This window comes from Dysidea avara, chromosome 9 (assembly GCF_963678975.1).
Source record: "Dysidea avara chromosome 9, odDysAvar1.4, whole genome shotgun sequence".
Classification (NCBI taxonomy): Eukaryota; Metazoa; Porifera; class Demospongiae; order Dictyoceratida; family Dysideidae; genus Dysidea; species Dysidea avara.
In genome coordinates this window covers 26,532,978-26,554,166 of record NC_089280.1, presented here as the reverse complement: position 1 = coordinate 26,554,166, position 21,189 = coordinate 26,532,978, and the positions used below count along the sequence as shown (strand labels likewise).

At 38.3% G+C, this 21,189-nt stretch overlaps 1 protein-coding gene across 2 annotated transcripts; it reads left to right on the top strand.

Moving 5' to 3' along the window:
• The first annotated feature begins 705 nt into the window (after window positions 1-705).
• Window positions 706-15,585, top strand: LOC136266401 (probable serine/threonine-protein kinase DDB_G0280461). 2 transcript variants are annotated; one of them, XM_066061418.1, is made up of 3 exons: window positions 706-777; window positions 13,211-13,338; window positions 14,476-15,585. In XM_066061418.1, the coding sequence occupies exons 2-3, from the start codon at window positions 13,315-13,317 to the stop codon at window positions 15,358-15,360; spliced, it is 909 nt and encodes a 302-aa protein (XP_065917490.1). In that variant the 5' UTR covers window positions 706-777; window positions 13,211-13,314; the 3' UTR covers window positions 15,361-15,585. The 2 variants fall into 2 exon arrangements, with proteins under 2 accessions (XP_065917490.1, XP_065917489.1); XM_066061417.1 differs by lacking the exon at window positions 706-777 and adding an exon at window positions 1,726-1,915.
• The last annotated feature ends 5,604 nt before the right edge of the window (window positions 15,586-21,189 follow it).

Below are 21,189 nucleotides of genomic sequence, written 5' to 3'. Positions count from 1 at the left end.
GCATTACTACTGCATGCAGAAATAAACAGTATATGTACACAAGTAACTGCCCAACACCCAATCATAGATAATATTATCTATGACCCAATACTGATATAGCTAACCATGCAGTAGTGAGTTTGTTAAGTGTTGTAGAGCTGTAGCCAGACGGTTTTGACTGCATGCCAGACCACACCATGTGCAAGTATTGCTACCATGAAGAAAAGCGATCACAATCAGGCTATATATACTGGTAGTTACAACTAGTCTTGCATGCCCTCTTGTCATGGGAAAAAATCTACTTTTGACAAGAAAAAAAACATGTCACTGTTTGTTCTTCCTGCACAAATAATTCTGGCCTTCTACTATAAGCAACTAGCTAGCTACTGTTTTTAAAAAACAAGTAGGAACATGATAAACAGCTTCAACCACTTCAACCTCTCTCATGGTCTGATCTCACTTGTGAAAAACAACTGCAGTGCTGTTATGTGTAAACATTAAATCAGTACTGAAACTATATTGTGTCAATTATAGGACAACACTGTGTCTATTCACTACATGGCTTCTAAACTAACACATTAATTTAGCCATTCAGTGAACAGTTTCTATGTTTAGAAGCCATGCAGTAAACAGATTTTCTCAAAAACATTCTCAGGGTCATATCAAGAGTTAATAACCCTCTCTTTATTATTGACTATTGGTTATATTAACTGAGATTCAGTAGCGATCCAATGTTTACATGGTATAAAGTTGTTTTTCACAAGTGTGGATTGCATGGCATGTAGCATAGATCATCAGGTTAGGTGATGTGACTACATTGTAATTTGTATATAATCAATAATTCATAATATTATTTTCTCCATAAATAATATTATGACTCTTTAAATGTTGCATGTCCCTTGCAGTGTCAGACAACCTTTCATTAATTTATGTGTATAAAAAAATAAATTTAAATAGCTATGTGTCACAACAATTAAGGAAATGTTTGAGTACTACATAACAAAGTCACCAACACAAACACATTCCAAACCTTATATGCATGTCTACAACTGACTAATAGCTAAATATGCGGTTGACATCCTGATTATACACATACATATTTCCTACACTGCACAGGAATGCCGGCCCATGTTATGGCATGTTAATTGCTACTATACACTAGTTACTGTGGAGCCTGTTAATCAGAACCATATAACTTAGTAAGGACAGTTTAACAAGATACTATACTCTTTACGTCTGCAGCATTGTATATGTAATAAGTTTAATACAGTTACTTATTACTACAGTAAAAGTCTTCCTCATACAACCTGGGATGGCGGCCTTCTTTACCTTTAGCTCAGCTCTACACATGAAGTATAAAAAAATCTGTTGTGATGAATTTCACTACTATATTACTGCCACAATACCAAGCAGTGACAGCCACTGCTACTTTTGTGTAGTGACCCTCATTCAGGCTTTCTTGTCACAGTATAGTGCCAGACAGAGACGTAGCTATAGACTACAAAAAGAGTGATATAGTGACAATCAAATAGAGTATATAGCTAGTCTAGCTATATTGTGGCAAAAATTACTAAGTGACCTTCACTAGTTGTGTATATGATGGTTATAGACTGGACTCATGTCTAGTTAGCTATATTTCAAATTTAATCACCTGACACCTCACATGGCAATATAAGGGCGGCGCTTTTAGGGTAGGCCGCGCCAGACTAACGTCAAAGTAGGGATATATATCCCTTAATAATTTACAGTTAATAAATAGCTAAGCATGCAACTAGAGTTTTAATTAACTAGTTAGCTATAGCCATATACTGCCGCGGCATCTGTGTGAGTCAGCTAGCTACCTGGCGAGACGTCAATACGGCTATTCGTACGGACATGCAGATCTGCAAGAGACAATGCTGCCGGGATCGCACTGCATATGAACTTTATGCCCGGCGTAAGTTTCATATAAAATGTTGTTGTCAGTGGTAGGGTCCGCAATCCGAAAAATCAACTTCTACAAATCAATCCCCCTACCATTGTGGGATGTTCATTGTAGTATCCCATTGCTTGATCCACCATGAAACCGGAGGCACGATTGTTGTCTTCACAGAAATATCACTTTCAGTATCTCACAAGATACAAGATTTATTTTTAAAATTTCGTGCTCCACACAAAGGACTGGATGAAACTTGCTACTTAGCCAAATCGTATCCAGAGTTGTTGTAGTTGAAAACTACGCACAGAAATAAGTAGTTTAAATGATTTGCTGGGTGCCCGGCACAGGGTTGCTTTCTTTGAAAAAACAGACAAAGAAATACGAAGTTTCGAATTCAAACTGCCCTACCACCCAGGGCAAGAGAAGCCAACTCTTCCTCATAGTGTTTCGATACGGTTGGGTGCATAGTCTGTCTATGCTGTTAGTTTGGAAAAGATCTGAACTTCTCACCATCTGGGTGACGAGCATCAAAATTTTCTGCAGCATCGAAGAATTGTGTCGCGCTTTCTAGCCATTTCCAGCGCTTCTGCAGCCACAACAATCATCAATTATAGACTAAAACTATGGCAAAAGATGTCCCTGAACGTTTGGTAACAGTGGTTGTCAATTATTATTTCATCCACAGCTTCCACGCCTCGCTCTAAGCTATATGCATCAAGGGAGGCCGCAAAATCGTCCAAATTTATTTCACCTCTCACGCTCCACAGCAGCTTCAAATCTTCACTAGATCACCCTACATCACCATAATGCTGCAAAACATCCCAAAACAAACCGAAAAATGCGCAAAATCTTTCATTTTTGATTCGAGCTGGATGGAGCTGCTGGTATACTGCATCATATGAAATCACAGAAATACCAACTAATACTACTACCAAACGTTTTGATCCATCTTTTATCATCATTCTAAACAAAATTAAGTGACCAGTGTGGCATTAGAAGTACTGAAAAGCACTTTGGTACAATTAAGAGAATCCCTTGAAATGATGCACAAAAATTTTGACGTTCTTCACCTAGATGGTGAGAAGTCTCAGATCCTTTCCAGACTAACAGCATAGACAGACTATGCATCCAACCTTATCACATCACTATGAGGAAGAGTTGGCTGGTAGGGCAGTTTGAATTCGAAAATTCGTGCTTTGTTTTCTGCTTTTTGAGAGAAAGCAACCCTGGGCGGGAACCTAGTGAATCATTTGCTTATTACTGTGCGTACTTTTTAACTACATTAACTCTAGATAATACCTAGGTAAGCAGCAAGTTCTATCCTGTTCTTTGTGCGGAGCACGAAATTTTAAAAATAATTTTTGCATCTCACGAAATACTAAAATCGATAGTTCTGTGAAGACAACAATCGTGCCTCCGGTTTCTGGTGGATCTAGCAATGGGATACTACAATGAACATCCCACAATGGTAGGGGGATCGATTTGTGAAAGTTGATTTTTCGGATTGCGGACTCTATCAGTGGTGACGGTAGTAGCTATACGTACGTACGTCCATAATGTCCATTCATCACGATGTAGCTATTGGGTCTACACTTGGGCCATTAGCTATAGGCTATACTGACTCTTGGAAATCGCCACTGGAAGTGATCCCAACAACTCATAATTAGTCATATGAAGACCTCCAATGATTGGCATTAACTTTTTTTTTGACAAAATAGTCTAATAATATTGACATAATGACACAGCAAGTGTATAAACCCTATTGTAATCAACTGATTCGGCTCTTGACCAAACGCAGACTTCAGTGGCGGCGGAAAGGGGGGCTAGCTACAAGGGATAAAGCCCCCCGCCAATTTTCAAAAAGCAGGGGCAGAGCCCCCCAACAAATGTGTTTTATGACATCATAAGACGTATCACGTTATCAACACCGCTTGTCGGCGTGCTTACAGGGTCACTGTAGCGACTAATAACTCAAGTATTTAATGCTGAATTTATAGCAATGCTTACTTGCTATATATGACTATTTATCTAGCGTTACTGTGATTAAGATTATTGGCTAAAACTGCCTCCAAGTTCATTGCCCCCAGACCCCCCTATAGAAGGAGAGCATGCACTTCACTGTGCATGTGCCACAATAGCTATACTCAGCCCCCCTCCCCCCAACTTTCCATACCTTCCTCTGCCACTGGCAGTTCAGTGGAGACAGCAAGGTGCTCTGATGGCTGCAACTTTCTGCTCTCTCGAATAACCAGCACAGTAGAACGTAATAAAGAAAATGAGATGGCATAACGCTGTCAACGCATCCAGGAGAGTGTCTGGTGGTAGGAGATACCATGCTGCTGGGATACAAGATTGACAAGATGGTTGTAGAAAACAGTAGCTTCTTTTCCCAAGCTACCAGAAGTGGAAAAAGCAAATGGGATGAAAGATTCACATTCAATATTGCGTGCACAATCTCCATAATCATATTCACGCTTTTTCTCAAGCTCATGTCTACGCCGTCTGCCCCAAAAGCTCCTTGCATGGATATCAGCCCTTGTATTGTTACTACAGTTAGCAGAAGACGGTGTGATGGATTCCACCACACTATTGGCATTAACATCATTGCAGCCATTTCTGGCCACCACTTTTGATTTCACTGCATCTTCTTTCCGAGCTTCTTTCACCCTGAAGCCTCCATGCAAAACTTGGCTGTTTTGGCTTAGATATCATTTCTCAGGCTTTTTGTGATTGCATATGTGCACCAAGCTGGTCAGAGAGATTGAAGCTTCCTTTTTACTTAATCAAGACACACGGTAGTGTGTCGTGCGGTCCAAGAAGCCGGCGCGTAACACCCTTGAGTATATTGACAGGAAGAAAGAAAACGCAATTTTCGCACCTCCGTAGCTCTGTGCTTCCTTGATGAAACAAGACGATTTTTGCTGTGTACATGCCCTCCAACTTCAGCACTCCACATTCCAAATTTGAGCGAAATCGCTTCACACGTTCCCGAGATATGCGACTTCAAAAATTGGCTTAGTTTCTTCGTTTTTTTTCTTCTTATTTTTCTTCCTCTTGTCGCACACTTACAAAAACCGCTATAAAACGCGAACGCCATATCCGATTTCCTTGAAATTTGGCACACAGAATGGGGGTATAAAGGCGCATCTAGGTACCAACTTTGGCTGGAATACGATAAACAGGCAAAGAGTTATGAACGATTATTCACGAAAAATAACACCAATATGTTGTCACGCCTACAGGATAAACCGCGTATAGGAAGAAGCTGAAAATCGGTGGGTGAATAGGTTTACTATTGATCCTCAAACCTTTTGTGGTTTGAAAGAATCGAGCTAAAAACCAGGAAGATACAACGAAAAAACCAACAGTGTGTAACAATTACGCAATCGAGAATAGCTAATAAAAAAACGACTGCTTGCCACGCCTACCAGATAAACCGCTTGGGGTAATGCTTTGAAAATCGTTGTACAGATGGAGTAATCATCTTAGAAAGGCTCATCAATGGTGTAGAAGTATCAGACTTAAAGCCACGGAGTTATAACACGAAATCCAACTTGGTGCAACAAGTGCGAGATCGAGATACTCTAATAGAGCAGTCATCCTAATAGAGCAGTCACCCTGAAGAGAATTCAAGGGATCAGCTAGAAACAAGAAACCTGCATAGAGATCATCTACACACAAGTCACCCTGTAGAGAGATCAGCTAGTAGACGTTACCTTGTATGGAGTTCATGCAACTATGGAAAGAGATAGTTCAGCTAGAAGAAATCACCTTGTAGAGTTCAGCTACAAAGAAACCACCATGTAGAGAGTCCAGCTACAAACAAATCGCCCTGTAGAGAGATCAGCTAGAAGAAGTTACCTTGTAGATAGTTCGGCTACAAACAAATCTCCCTGTAGAGAGATCAGCTAGAAGAAATTACCTTGTAGAGAGTTTAGCTACAAAGAAACCATCATGTAGAGAGTTCAGCTACGAACAAATCTCTCTGTAGAGAGATCAGCTAGAAGAAGTTACCTTGTAGATAGTTCGGCTACAAACAAATCTCCCTGTAGAGAGATCAGCTAGAAGAAATTACCTTGTAGAGAGTTTAGCTACAAAGAAACCATTCTGTAAAGAGCTCAGCTGCAAACAAATCACCTGTACAGAATTCAGCTAAAAACAAATCATCCTGTAGAGAGATCAGCTAGAAGAAATTACCTTGTAGATAGTTCAGCTACAAACAAATCACCCTGTAGAAAGATCAGTTAGAAGAAGTTACCTTGTAGAGAGTTCGGCTACAAAGAAACCATTTTGTAAAGAGCTCAGCTGCAAACAAATCACCTGTACAGAATTCAGCTACGAACAAATCACCCTGTAGACAGATCAGCTAGAAGAAGTTATCTTGTAGATAGTTCAGCTACAAACAAATCTCCCTGTAGAGAGATCAGCTAGAAGGAATTACCTTGTAGAGAGTTCAGCTACAAAGAAACCACCATGTAGAGAGTTCAGCTGCAAAGAAATCACCCTATAGAAAATTCTGCCAGAAACAAATTGCCCTGTAGAAAGATCAGTTAGAAGAAGTTACCTTTTAGAGAGTTCAGCTACAAAGAAACCATTCTGTAAAGAGCTCAGCTGCAAACAAATCACCTGTACAGAATTCAGCTACAAACACATCACGCAGTAGAGAGATCAGCTATAAGAAGTTACCTTGTAGATCGTTCAGCTACAAACAATTCACCCTGTAGAGAGAGCATCTAGAAGAAGTCACCTTGTAGAGTGTTCAGTTACAAAGAAACCACCATGGGAATTTCTGTAATCAATATATGTATTATATATATAATTTGTACATTTACTGATAAAATATTTAAAGTACATCTACTTCATCTTTTCTTCTTCCTGTGGTAAAGAAAAAACATAGGTTAAAAAAGTCCCAAAGCTGGCCATAGGCCGGCTTTGGGGTATGCAAATACAAAAAGAAATGAAATCTAATCCAAAACAGCCAAGCTGTAAAAAAAAGTGTGCGGCCCTCAGAAAGGCTATGGTGAAAAAAGATGTGAAATCCAAGGTGGCGGCCAAGAAATGGCTGTGATGGTAGGTTAATGGTAAAAATTTTAATAATGACAATTCAGGTGAATTTTTGTGCTGCTTGGTCTTGGCACAAAATTCACCTGAATTGTCATTATTAAAATTTTTACCATTAACCTACCATCACAGCCATTTCTTGGCCGCCACCTTGGATTTCACATCTTTTTTCACCACAGCCTTTCTGAGGGCCGCACACTTTTTTACAGCTTGGCTGTTTTGGATTAGATTGTCTTTTACAGGAAGAATTAAAAGTGTATAGCTATATTTGACAATGTGTGTAAAATTCACCATTTTTAGAAGTCACATCAGCTACAATCAAGTCACCACGTTAGTGTAAGAGTTCAGCTACATTAGTTGCCATGAGAGTTGTAAAACAATATGTGCATATCACATACATACAAAAAAAACTGCTTAAAAGCTGAACTCTCTAGCCTACAGGGTGACTTGTTGTCTCTACTGGTGACTTTTTAGTAGCTGAACACTCTCTACATGAAGAGTGCCTTAATTGTTTTGCAGTTGAACCCTTTACAGGATGACTTGTTTCAGTGTAGCTGAACTCTAGCTTTACATGGTGACTTGTACTCCAGTAAAGAGTTCAATTAAACATTAATTATTTAATGAATTATTATTATTATTATTATTATTATTATAGTGCATGCAGGCCTCACAAGGGAGCATGTATATATACACAAAGTGAGTTACATTACAAAAATAGTTAAAACAGTCCAGTTATTCTTTGACAATATTGCGGTGTATAGTCGAACTCTTTGCAGGATGACTTGTTTGTGAGCATGAACTCTCTACATGCATGGTCACTTAATTGATTATAGCTGAATTCTCTACAGGACTGTTACTGAATGTTCTAATAGGGTAACTGCTGCACTATGTATTAGACATCTCGATCAAGCAATTGTTGGTTTTTGTAGTATAACTCAGTGGTTTGTATTGTGAATTCTTCTAAACCACTGAAAGGTTATTCTATGATGATTACTCCATCCATCTATACTGACACCAATTTTCAGCTCATTCCTATAAGTAGTCTGCCTAGTAGGCATGGCAAGGGCGGGTGCTTTGGGAGCTGAAGCACCCCCCTCCAAACTTTTTTTATTTTATTTTTTATTTTTTTTTTTTTTTTATTAATGCTTTACAGCACAAGTGCTGAAGGTCTGTAGGACACCTGGTCCTACAGCCTGCTCAAAGACTTTAGCTACTTAGACTTTAACTACTTAAGGTGTGTTTGAAAAGTTGGAGAAAGGAGAAAAAATCCATGACTGGACCTAGGTAGCCTCGAACCTGCAGCCATCCGATTTACGCTCGAACGCTTACAGGAGTCTACCAGGTGGTCAGGATGTTTTCTCCTTGTTATTTTCATGTACTTATATCCATAGGAATTCTAGAGAGAGTAACTCATTATCTCTAAGTACCCCAAGTAGAACCAAATGGACACTAGTTTATTTATTAATGCTTTACAGCACAAGTGCTGAAGGTCTGTTTTACAATGAGGAAGCTTCTAGAAGCTGTAGTACAGGTGCAGTTGCATTTTATACACATGTATGGGCAATGAAAAGATGGAAAAGAGCAAGGGGGATAGCTAATCTTATCCAAGAATTACTAAGAGGGGCTCAGAATTATTCTTTTGGAGTAAGTCTTACCATAGAAGCTGCTAAAATCGAAATACTCTAATAGAACAGTCAACTACTCTAATAGAACAACCATCATTAAAACTATAATTTTCAAGAAGTTACCAGAGTGTAAGCTGAAATTAAACCTATTCTTCTAGACCTGTGCACTGCTACCCTCACCATTGTACCAAACATCCTGTGATATACCTATCAGTTTAGGTAAAAGATTTGTTTTTTAAAATAAAATTACTTCCCACTGAACTCGTTTATCTTGTACCCACATTTGGTTAAAAATAGCTTCTAGACTCAATCTTGTGATAGCCATTTTCCAAAAATTTCTAGGGGAGTATGCCACCAGAGCCCCCTAGCTGGAGAATTCTATACATGCTGAATGCACGTGCACTCCACACACTGGTGAGTCAGTCTACTTGCCCTCTCCACTCACACTTACCCTCTCTACTGTTTGGACAGCTAGTGTAGTTTGAGCCATGAGACTGTGAATTATGCTATACTTCAAAACACTAAATTTGATCATGTGCAGCTGATACCCATATGTTCCACTACTAGTTCTTTAAGATGTTAGCTAGTCTAAGATTGAAATTTTAGCTACTGGCTGTGCCCTTAGTTTTATATTGACAAACTGTAGGGGAATAATGGTATCACATAAACAAAGTCACATCATTTTTCACTCAAAATTACTACCAAATTCAATCTCAGTAGGCCAAATTTGCAAAATGTTCCTGTGGGGAAATGCCCCCAGACCCTACTAGATAGAGCATGCTCTGCATGCTGAGTTGTATCAGCTTTCTTGCCACATATATTAATGTCCATGTTAGCACCCCCCCTTCTGAAATCCTAGATCCGCCCCTACATTGCAACTAAATGTTCTTTGCTAACGAAACTCAATCACGTGATTGCTACACACTGTTGGTTCTTTTGTTGTATCTTCATGGTCTTAATCTTCATTTCTTTGAAACCACCAAAAGGTACTCCTACGATGGTTACTCTAACTACAGACCAATTTTCAACTGATTCCTCGAAATGGTTTACCCTGTATAAGCACAACAGAAGTTTGATCTTATTTTACACGAATAATAGCTCAATCAGATTTCCACCAAAACTGCTACTGAGATTTACTTTATAGCGCCACACAAAAATAATGTTGTAACGTGATACAGAAAACAGGCAATACCATAGATATTAGAGGGGCACGTAAGCGTGGTTTTAATATCTGTATCAGATTGTGTTGTTCATAATTTGGTGATGTTTGTTTTGAAATTACCATAGATACTATAGCTAGAATCATGTAATATGTAGGGTGAAGTTTTGTGAAGATACGTTATGATTAAGGCTGTTTGTAGTTGACAATAGCTAGGGTGTTCCATAAAAGAACAAAACTAAAGATGGAGAGCCTTGTAATTGGAACTAATGTACTCGTGATGCCACCTAATCCATAAATATGGAAAGTATCTTTGGCTGTACTAGCAGCCATTTGTTAATCTATTTTAAGAACTACTTACTTAGTATGGTTGTTAGACATGCCATTCTTACTGCCATTATTGTTTAATTACATTCCATAGTTAAATCTCTATATTATATGCTAGAGTAATCAGACCCTTCCTCTTTTGTGTGGGGTGAGCACCGCCAGGCTAGAAATGGCTGGGGCGATTTCCTTCAAATTTGGTATGTGCATGGACTTCCCTATCTGGCGGGCACTGAATGTCAGTCTACAGCAAATTTGGTTCCAATCGGTGAAGGGATCATGGAGCTACATATGTGTGGGAAAATTGATATTGCATCAGTTTTCTTTCTCCTGTCAATATACCCACAATGTGGTGTGCTGGCTTCTTGGGCCGCATGACACACTAGTTGATGTTCGTCACCATACTTGTACTTTTGCACAAGCACAAAGAAATCACTTTGGAGGAATCAATGAAAGCTGGCTTTAAAACAATGTCAAGATAATATCGCTAAAGAAGCAAAACTCTTAGACACACATGCACCACTCACACACACTGATTATCCAGAATAAAATATAGGAAAACCATGCAGATACATGTCTGCATCTTTTTAGTGCACTGTTATCTGTATAAATGTAGCACTCTTTATAATTCCTTCTGGTCAATTTGCTTGCTTTGCACAGGTGCTTAAAAGTGAGCAACTTCAGCTTTAATGGGACATGCATATAAATCATTTTGTTAGTTTCACCCCCACTAAAGTCACAGCCAAACTCTTTTATAGCTATATACATTATTAACCATTACATTGACTTTGTATTCATGCATGTAACATATACTTGTTACAACATTCTCTTCACAATGGGTTCCTCAGATAAAGATGATGACAATTCAATTTATGTTCCCTAACTCCAACGCCATGACATATATAACCATCCCGCACTGGAATTTATCTAGAATATTCAGTAACTCAATTACAAGGAACACGATTACAAGGAACACGTCTGAAATTGGGCCATTCTGATCTTCAGCTACATCCTGACATGTTACTGGAAGAGAATGCTACTATTCCATATTCCAGTATAGGGAATGGTATCAGTGTCCAAACTTACCACAAAAAATTGTCAACCTGTGGCTGTTCCATTTAGTTTTCAATATACAGTACTGATGTTTATATTAGTGCTGATGGTCACATCAGCTATGTGACCATCAGCTATGCATCAAATAAAATTAAACTGTGCAGTCTGTGCTACAATCAGGAAAGTTTACTTCTTCAACACCCATTCTCACTAGAGCTATGGCTGCTTGTGGATGTTGACACAGCAGATGAAATACCATGCATGTAAGCAGAATAGGTCATTGTCCTGATCAGAAAAGAAATCCCCATGATATTGTTATCAAAAAGGAAAGTGTATACAATTAGAAATAGCCTAGGGGAAATGCTTATATGATGCTGCTATCTGCATTCTAACATAATGGTATGCATGCTTACATTTATGAATGCTGAATAGTTTTGTTAAATCTTAAGCATTGAGTTCCAATTACATTGCATGTGCTTAACAGCAAAACAGATGTCAACTGGAGCATCATGATGACAGATGCTTCATAGGGCCATTAGAGTCTTTATACTGTAAATATCATTTTTCTTGGGGTAGGCTATGTATGTGTGAAAACTGTATTATTGTTGTTCTTATACACTGGTTGTAATGACCTTACACACTACCATGACATGGTGTCTATGTGTGCATGTAAAATCAGTAATATCAAAATGTCCATTTTGCAAAGCTTATGATCAGTTCAGCTACATATGTGACTGGATTTTGGAAAAACAATCCAAATTGCACATTAAAAGTTTCGAGATAAACGGTTTTAAAGAATTGAAACCAGCATAACTCTCCAAGGATAGCAAGCACGCATATGAAATTTACACAAAAGATGCATCAATCTGTCACCTTTCAGGCCACTTCCAGTACTTGTAGCTGCTTGTAGAGTTTCCCACCAAATAAGACAGAAAATCTGAGCAGTTGGACGAGCGAAGTAGTACCACGAGTGCTCACAAAGGGGTGGAGGGTGGAGGGTGGGGGGTGGAGGGTGGCGGGTGGTGGGTAGGGCAAGAGATAGACCTCAAAATGGAGGCAGACCATGATTGGAGTCCAGACACGAGATTACAGTGCTGTGCTGGCTCCTTAGTGGCTGATATGTAGCAAAATCAACAGAGAAAACATCTGGCCAACATTATTGGGCTGTCCACCAGCAAACCACTGATTCTTGCCAAGCCAGGTCCTTCACAAGGCCTGAATCCGCCATTTGAGCACTCCACACCGCCCAGAAAAGACGTCTGTTAAAACCAGCCTCGAGTAGTTTGAGTAGTACTGAGGATCAAAACTAGTAGTACGATAGTGTAGCTATCCACTGGTGGTGTTAGTTTGATTTTGCCTGATGTGCAATTTGGATTGGTTTTGTAAAATCTGGTCACATATATACATGTTATAGTTGTAACACACCCATGAGGTTTGTATCTGATTTGTAAACATGACACCCAAGGGCCGCAGGCCAGAGGGTGGAGTGTTTTACTTTACAAATCAGATACAAACCAAATTGGTGTGTTATAGTTGATTTGTGGCATGGGGTGTATGCAGATCAAAGGCATCTATTTGTAACATGGAAGAAGCGAGAAAGCCTGGCTATTGCTGCATGCTACACATGCCTAAGTAATGATTTTTACTTGCTAATTCATTGGTAGTTAGTTTGTTCATTGGTAGCACGTTTCCCAACAACTGAGTGTATCCAATTAGTCCAGCCATTGTATTGCTTTACATTTATACACGATATCCATTGCTGAGCTAGTGGTTTAGTAATATAACTGATACTAGTAATAGTCTTTGTTAGCTTAATTTGTTGGCAAAAAAGTGTGATTTGGTTTCTTTCGATAGCTTTGAACTAATTAGTGGCCAGGCTGTGTGAAAAGGAGATACTTAACCATGTTACAACGATTTGTAAGCTTGGTTTACAACTGATTTGTATCACTAGTACTAGTGGCAGCCTTTAATCTGCCCACGCACCATGCTACAAATATAGATGTGCTATGGTTATGTGATCAGATAGTCAATAGTACATATAAGTCTTGTTTTGTAATCTACACATTATGAAATGGTGTCACCTGTACACAGGTTTGTCCTTAAGTGAGCCACTACAATTAGAGTGTGATTCAGCTTTTTCAGCTGGTGATAAAATTCCCATTAGCATCAGCTTAAACAACTTGGAGACAGCAAGGATGGATCTTGAAGACAGTAAACAAGTATGCACTCTGTACTGAAGTGTTTATTAATCATGTATGCAAAATATTGAGCAGTGTAAACACTGTTCAATATTATTACAACTAATGTGTCTAAACATGCAGGTATTATAATGACATACCTTTCTGATTTAATCAGATGCATATAGCATAAGTGTAGCAAGATATTTTTAGATGGGGGGAGGGGGCTCTAGACTCTTGGTTTGGTAGGGCACAGTGTTGAAGGGCAACAACAACAAAAAAAAGTCAATACCTGTTAAGAATAGCTGCCCCCTCCACCAAATATAGATTGCATCACTAATAAAGCACATAAAAATCATTATTTACAGCTTCATAGTTTGTTACACTGCTTCTCTGAATACTGTGACTGCTTTATTAGAGTGATTGACTGCTCTATTAGAGTATCTCGATCTTTTTACAATTTACAATCAGAAAATTGCAAGGGGGGCTGCTTATAACCCTCCCCCCTGGGGTTAATAAACCTATGTATATAGTATGCATACCAGTAAAAGTGTGTATAAACACTTATAGCTCTATAGTGTTTGTGATATGTAAGAATCACTGAGCTATGCTTTTGCAGTGGCAGATCTAGAAATTTTCAGAGGGGATTTCAGGTTGAGGAAGTTTTCAATAGCTGTCAGGGGCGAATCACTCTGGAATTGCAATTTCAGCCTAGCTTTAAGTCGAAGACCAAAAGAAAAAGAAAAGGTCACTACCGGCTGTTGAGCGATGCAATGCTGATTCAAAGGTAAAAGTATGAAGTTTGACCAGTACAAAAAGTCCTAATATAATACACTATGTATAACTTTTGGCGATGTTGTTACCCACACGATTGCGAATCGGATCGTAAATAATTTGGGGCAAACGCTGTTTTCAGAGGGGGATTCAACCCCCTGTATCCGCCACTGTTATGATGCAAAAAATGCTGTAATAAGTATACCATGTGAAAACCTTTCTTTTGTGGAAGTCTAAAATGTCAGTATAGCTATATGTAGTTGAAACATTCTAAGTATCTAACTGACTAGAATTTTAATGCACATTATTAATGAGTCCATATAGTCAAAAGTTTATTAGCTTATGCATATAAAGAACAGTATTGGTTAACAACATTCTCTAACATAAGTGTATGATTTTATACAGGACTTGGAAGATGAAATGCTAGCAAAGACACTGGATTCTTTGCAAAATATCAAAAAGCTTAATGAAGTAGTGGATTTGAATGAAGAGATAGGCAGAGGTGCTTATGGGACTGTGAAGAAAGTGTCACTATATGGTACACCTTGTGCTGCCAAAGATGTCCATGCTATTCTTATTGACTATGCTGACGAAAGAGAACTGAAAGCCATTAAAATAAAATATTTAAATGAATGCATTAACTGTAGTAAACTGCTACACCCCAATATAGTCCAGTTCCTAGGTATCCACTACCCCAGTGAAGATGCTCAACTACCATGGCTTGTTATGGAGAAAATGGATTGCAATTTGACTAGTTTCTTAGTAAATCACTCACAGGGTAATGTCTCTGTAAATGCAAAGATTTCCATAGTTCATGATGTTTCACTTGGCTTGAAGTACCTACATACTCAAGATTTCATACACAGAGATCTTTCCTCCAATAATATACTCTTAACAAAACACCTCACTGCCAAGATTGCTGATCTTGGTGTGGCTAAATTGTTGGATCCAGATGATCCCAAGACACACACACTAGCTCCAGGCACTCTACACTTTCTACCACCAGAAGCTACATGTGCTAATCCACAGTATGGAAAACCAGTAGATGTGTTTTCACTAGGCTGCGTCATGATACATTTGATGACCCATGATTGGCCGGATACTGGTACTTGTGATAATGCTGCTTTATCAGAGATAGAGAAAAGAAAGCCATATTTGGACAGGATTCAAGAGCCAAGAGAACTGAAGGAGTTAATTATCAGGTGCTTAATGGATGACCCAAAACATCGCCTTACCATAGATACAGTGATGTCAGAAGTGGAAAAGTTAAAAGATTGCACATTTGGCTAGTTCATTCCACCACCATTCTGATACAAGATCTCTAGATTTTAACTTGAAGAAAATAATTGTAAGAAACTGAATTGTATATATATTGAATACTTGCAGTTGTACACACTTCTATCAATACAGGTATAACTATATAAGAGCACTGTATGTATGTATTAGCGTTTGTGGCGTGATCATGTGATTCATTATTATCACCTCATGCTGTTTTATACTGAAAAAGGAGCCAGAAATGGAGATATGTGTGGGCTAGAACATCACGAAAAGTGGTACCATGGAGAGTTCCTTGCATGCACACACAAGAAAATATTCTAGAAAGGATCATTAGAATAAAGATTGCTGAGATGCTTTATACTGCAAAAATGGTGCCAGACTATATATATATAGTTCTTGATAAATTTTTACATGATAACTAAAAATAATTGCACTGACCTGTTTGAACCTGCAAATTAACATTTTATATAGCCTTCTTAAGTACAAAGTAGTAAGGTTGTAGTATGTCACCATACGTATATATCTCCTGCTGCATACAAAAGACGCACAACTGCACTTTTTGCATGAAGGCATCAGTCAAGTAGGCAGTTATGTAGTAAGTACACCATTTGTTTACAATAAAATTTCAAATTGATATATATATGCAATCATCATTCAAATATATATTGTTCAAACTGTCAAGTATACGTAGTGCTTTGTACTTGGGTTCACAAAGCTTCACTATTTTCATTAGCCAAGTTATACAATGACTTATATTGGTTGGTAACTTATGCACAAGGTACTTAGTAGTGCATGTTTTAAAATACTGATGATCTGCAAAAAGTTCCTGGTTTTTTTCTGGTAACTCTGTTTGAAAAAGGATGCCACTTCATGAATTGTAATATAATTTTCTTGTAGCATGTGATAACATTAACTCCATGCACGCAGGCAAAGTACTGCCATGGTCCAAAGTGTGTGCCAAACTGACAACACAATTACATGAAGAGAGAAGGTTTTACATTTTACTAAAGTACTCGAAAACATTAAATTCCCTGGCAATGCTTCTACATCAGTAAGGGTGCATGTTTTAATTGTAGTGATTGGCCCACTTGGGCAGCTCATGCCGCCTACAGAGCTGCTCGTTAGTGGCAGGAGCATGCATCAAAGGAAATTGTTTGACATGGTGACCCAGGAGTCAAGCACAAAGAAATGCCAAGCCACAAACAAAGAGCAATAACAAAGTTATGAGCTGTAATTGTTAAGCCCAATGATGATTGTGGCAATGTCTTAAGCCTTGGTGCTGGAGGAATGTGATTTATACAGCATGCATATGTGCTTGACCATGAATAGTAGAGCTATTTACAAGTTGTTGAAAAAGTAAATCACCAGAGCAAGGAAACATTGGACACAGAAATAGAAAGATCTTCAAAGAAAGAAAGAGCATGTATTCCTCTCCAGGAAATAGCACAGTACAATCAAAAGCCCCCACCAAACAAGACTTCTAAACATGGGTAATATTACATGAGCCCTAATTGAAGGTTGGAGCAATGCTACTTAGTATTATGACCAGTGGTCCATTCGTGTCTCATATCTGGTAAAGTGGTCTTGGTACAACACATCCACAAAAGTAAAAGTAACTGGTGACTAAAATCTGATATCTGGTGTGGCAAAGAATAAATGTTGATACAACATTATGAGAATCTAACATTGGTATTTTTTGTGCAGCATTCCACTAATTGGCTAGTAATTTGGCTGCCTGTTCAAAAGTCAGTGCAGAGAAAACTAAGCAGCCAAATTACTAACCAATTAGTTAAATAGGAATGCAGCAAGAATGCTCAAGTCAATGGTAAAGGACCAATAATAGATATTTGTAAAATATATAGTTAGTTGTATTAACATTTGTTCTTCAGATATACAAGTGTAGGTCACAAAAATGAATGAATCCCCATGCAAAAAAAAAGCAACAGCTTGGCTGTACAAAAAGGGTGCATCCATGAAAGTAAAAGTAAACTGGTAACTAAAAGAGCTGAGTATCAGATACTACCAAAGAGGTATATAATGTAGCTTACACACTTGTTATTAAAAATATGATTTTACGAGCAAAGTACAGGACAAATGTGTTCAGTTAGCGGATGTGTTTGGATAGGTTGTTCCATTTGGTAATTATGTTTCTGGTCCACCGTCACATCTTTTCTGAGAATGTGAAATTTCAGAAATTCAATGCAAAATTCCTGCATTGGCTGGTTAAACAAGCCAGATGACAATACAGATATGCTAAAATCTAACCTTTAAGTACCATGACTTTTTACTAGTAAAGCTCTGGCATGGTATCAAATATACTCTAATAAAACAGTCAATAAACCATTAAAATACTCAAATCGAACAGTCACTCCATCCTTGTAATTATTCCAATAGAGCGTACACTAACTCCACATATGTCATGCATCATTGGGACAGTAAACACTTCACCTCATATACCACTTCCAACTGTGGTTTACCCAGAAGGCAGCTCAGGTGCTCCAAAAGTTATTCCAAAGTCTGTTGGCAACATCATGGAAACATGGATATGCGTAATGCCAGAATTCTCAGCCACTGTGCACACTGAAGACAAAACCACAGACTTTAGTTCATTTTGGTAGTTGTTGTTAGCATGCACCTGCAGTATTTAGCGATATGTAGTTTATATTAGTCTCAAATATGAAGTTTATTGTATAAACAAAACAAATAATAACCAAAACAAGGAGTGAAATGTCCAGTTCAGGTTAACTATGTATGGAGATGCCACTTGTGAACAGCCAGTTCAACCATCAAGGGGTTAAGCAGGTGGTCAGAAACCACATAAGCACAAAACATCCAAGCGCAAAAAAGACTATAACCAATGTGACATTGATGCCAGCAAAGGGTGTAAGTGATTTCCTTGGTGGGTAGCAATGTAAGAAGTCAACCAGTCAACCTCTTATTAGCAGTTGGCCACCAGCAGCTACATGAAAAGATTAGTCGTGAGAAGCATTTAATCTCCACATCAGTCATACACTTTCCTTTTCTGCTGTTCATTACAAGAATAACAAGTTGACACTAGCTGGTAAGGATTGGTGAAAAAGGGGAATAAAGAGTGAAAGCTTATACAGTATGCTGATGGGAAATACCCCCAAAATCCATGAGCAGTGATAACAGGAATTTGGAAGGGGGGGACCATGTGAAAGTCTGTTTGCCAAAGTCATTTAAGGCTGTGTCATGAGTCACACAGTCGCGGTTGATTTTTGTGATTGGGTGAAGCCAGATTGTATGGTTGGTAGAGCTTGATGTATGAGTGTAGTCTAATACCTAGGCACCTGCATGCATGTATACATATTCTATTAGTAGTGCACTGCATATCAAGCGTTGAATCTTTACAATTTGCGTGAGATCAGTATTGACCATCATTGTACATAATGATACCACAAAGCATTAGCAAATTTCAAGATCTGCATGGGTGGATGTCTTCCAAGAAATAATTTAAAACTTAGGGTGTTTGAAATTAAATACTAGCTATAGGGCATTTGCATGGTTATAGCAAACCATGAGATATTAAATCTGGGTGGTATTTGTGCTGGCTGTGCATGCCGTTTTGAAAGTACAAAGTTTTACAAAATTACACTTTCTGAGATTGAAATAAAGGACAATTGTGAGAGTTAAGCATGCATTTTTTTCTATACTGGGCAAACTTGGGCTCTCAGATATTGAATAGCCATCACTATTATGCATGAGTTTTTATCAGTTGTATACTAGGTAATTTTTAAAAATGAATTGATCTGATACTGAATCTGAGAGCACTTCAGGTTGCGTATGCAATTTAACCTGGGAAAAATTTACGTATTAACCACTCTGAAATTGCATCTGAGAGCATTTTAGTGTGTCATTTTAAAAGCATTTTTAGGGGGTGAGTCTGAGATTTTAGGGGGGGGAGGTTCCCCCCTAACAGACCTAGAATAAACACTGAGTGAGAGCACCATCATCTACAACAGTACTACAGGTGCAAACATCATGACAGATCTCCTTCAGCAAATAAGCAATGGCTTTAATCACGAATTTCATTATGACATGATGACAGGAAAACAAGACACCAGTTACTTTTACTGTTGTGGATATGTTCAGGGGCGGATCCAGAGTTTGGAAAGAGGGGGGGGGGACCTTGCTGAAAAACAGTTGAAGACCAAAAAAAGAAAAAAAAGGTCACAACAATAATAGCTAGTTATCCTTTACCAAATATATCACGTCTGTTATGTAAAATAAAATCCTATTTATAGCTTCATAGGTAAGCTACACTGCCTCATGAACATTGTGACTGCTTTATTAGAGTAATTGACTGCTCTATTAGAGTATCTCGATCTTCTATGCAATTTCTTGAAGGGGGGTATTTGCCCCAAATGCCCCATCCTGGATCCGCCATTGATGTTGTTTTTGCATGGGGTAATATGATTAAGGGTACTCAAAAATCTCAAATTGATTAGCTATAGTTCTCAGTACTGGAACTAAAAGTAATTCCAGAAGCAGCAATTTTATTCCAGTTCCACTTCTAGAACTAGTACTGGAACACTGGAAATAGGATTTAACTATGAACTATGTTCTTCATTTCTCTCACTTGCCAGGTGGCACCTTTCATAAATATAAACTCAATACCTAACATCAAGGTGGTCTTGACTGGAGAGGCAGAGTTGATAACAGCATATTGGTCCAGGTCACCAAGAGAAGTATCGCTGTACAAGTTGTGATATTACAAGAGGTGTGGTTGTCAGTAGCACCCTAAGGGGGTGGGGTGAGCATGATTGATGATGAAAATGTGTCCACTAACCTCAAACACTTGGTAGTCACAGTTATACTAAGCCACCAGCGGCTATGTACTGGCCAAGTTCATCACTTCATTCTTGTCCTGTAGGCTTGGCTTGATACTGTAATGGCATCATCATGCATCACGCACATGATACAATCATAATGGGTAAAGAATTTTTCCATTAAACTGTTCAATAATTTTACTGCATTTAACAAATAATTTTCTTGTTATAATCCACATAGTAAATCAGTAGATTCAAATTCTTTGTGAATTTCGATAGCTACGTATCTGTGTTGTTAAGCATAGGTATTGAATAGCTAGTAGTTAGTTACTACATCTCATTGGTTAAATACTGCACACTTTGTTCTTTCACATGAACACATCAGTAAACACTCAGCTATTGATTATCACCATTAACTCTGATGTCTTTTTGATTATTGATTATTTAAACTTGCAGTACTCAGCAAAGCTGTTCTTCCTTCTGATGTAATGACCAGTGGCCATCATTACATCAGCACAAATCTACTTGGTCAACTACACAACATCTTATATCATCAAACGTCATGTTCTCTATATACAGTAAACAGACATCCCTCAAATTCAACAGCGCTATAGACATCATTTATATCCACCATCAATCCTTACCATTATTCATTTTCATTAACTCACCATTTCTTTGGAACAACATACCTGTCATATCTTACCAGGGGCGGATCCAGGGGGGGTTCCAAGGGTTCCATGGAATCCCCCTTTTGAAAAGCCTCTCTCACTCGAGATACTCTAATACAGCAGTCAAATCGAGATACTCTAATAGAGCAGTCACAGTAGTCTTTTGAGGAGCAGTGTAGCAAGTTATATATCTAGTTATAAATAAGGAAGGAAATATAGTTGGTGAGGTGGCAGCTATTGTCAACAGGTGATGACCTTTTTTTTTTTTTTTGGTCTTCCACTTATACAGCTAGTTAGGCTGAAGTTGCAATTTCAAAGTGGAACCCCCCTTTTTAAAAGTCTGGATCCGTCCCTGCTTACAGATAACCACTATGAAACCATAT

Excerpts from the sequence above, each read along its gene's own strand:
- LOC136266401 (XM_066061417.1), top strand. The coding sequence starts at position 1,855 with ATGCAGATCTGCAAGAGACAATGCTGCCGGGATCGCACTGCATATGAA. Across the intron at positions 1,916-13,210 it reads ATATGAACTTTATGCCCGGC|GTTTGTCCTTAAGTGAGCCA; the intron begins GTAAGTTTCATA and ends ACCTGTACACAG. Across the intron at positions 13,339-14,475 it reads ATCTTGAAGACAGTAAACAA|GACTTGGAAGATGAAATGCT; the intron begins GTATGCACTCTG and ends GATTTTATACAG.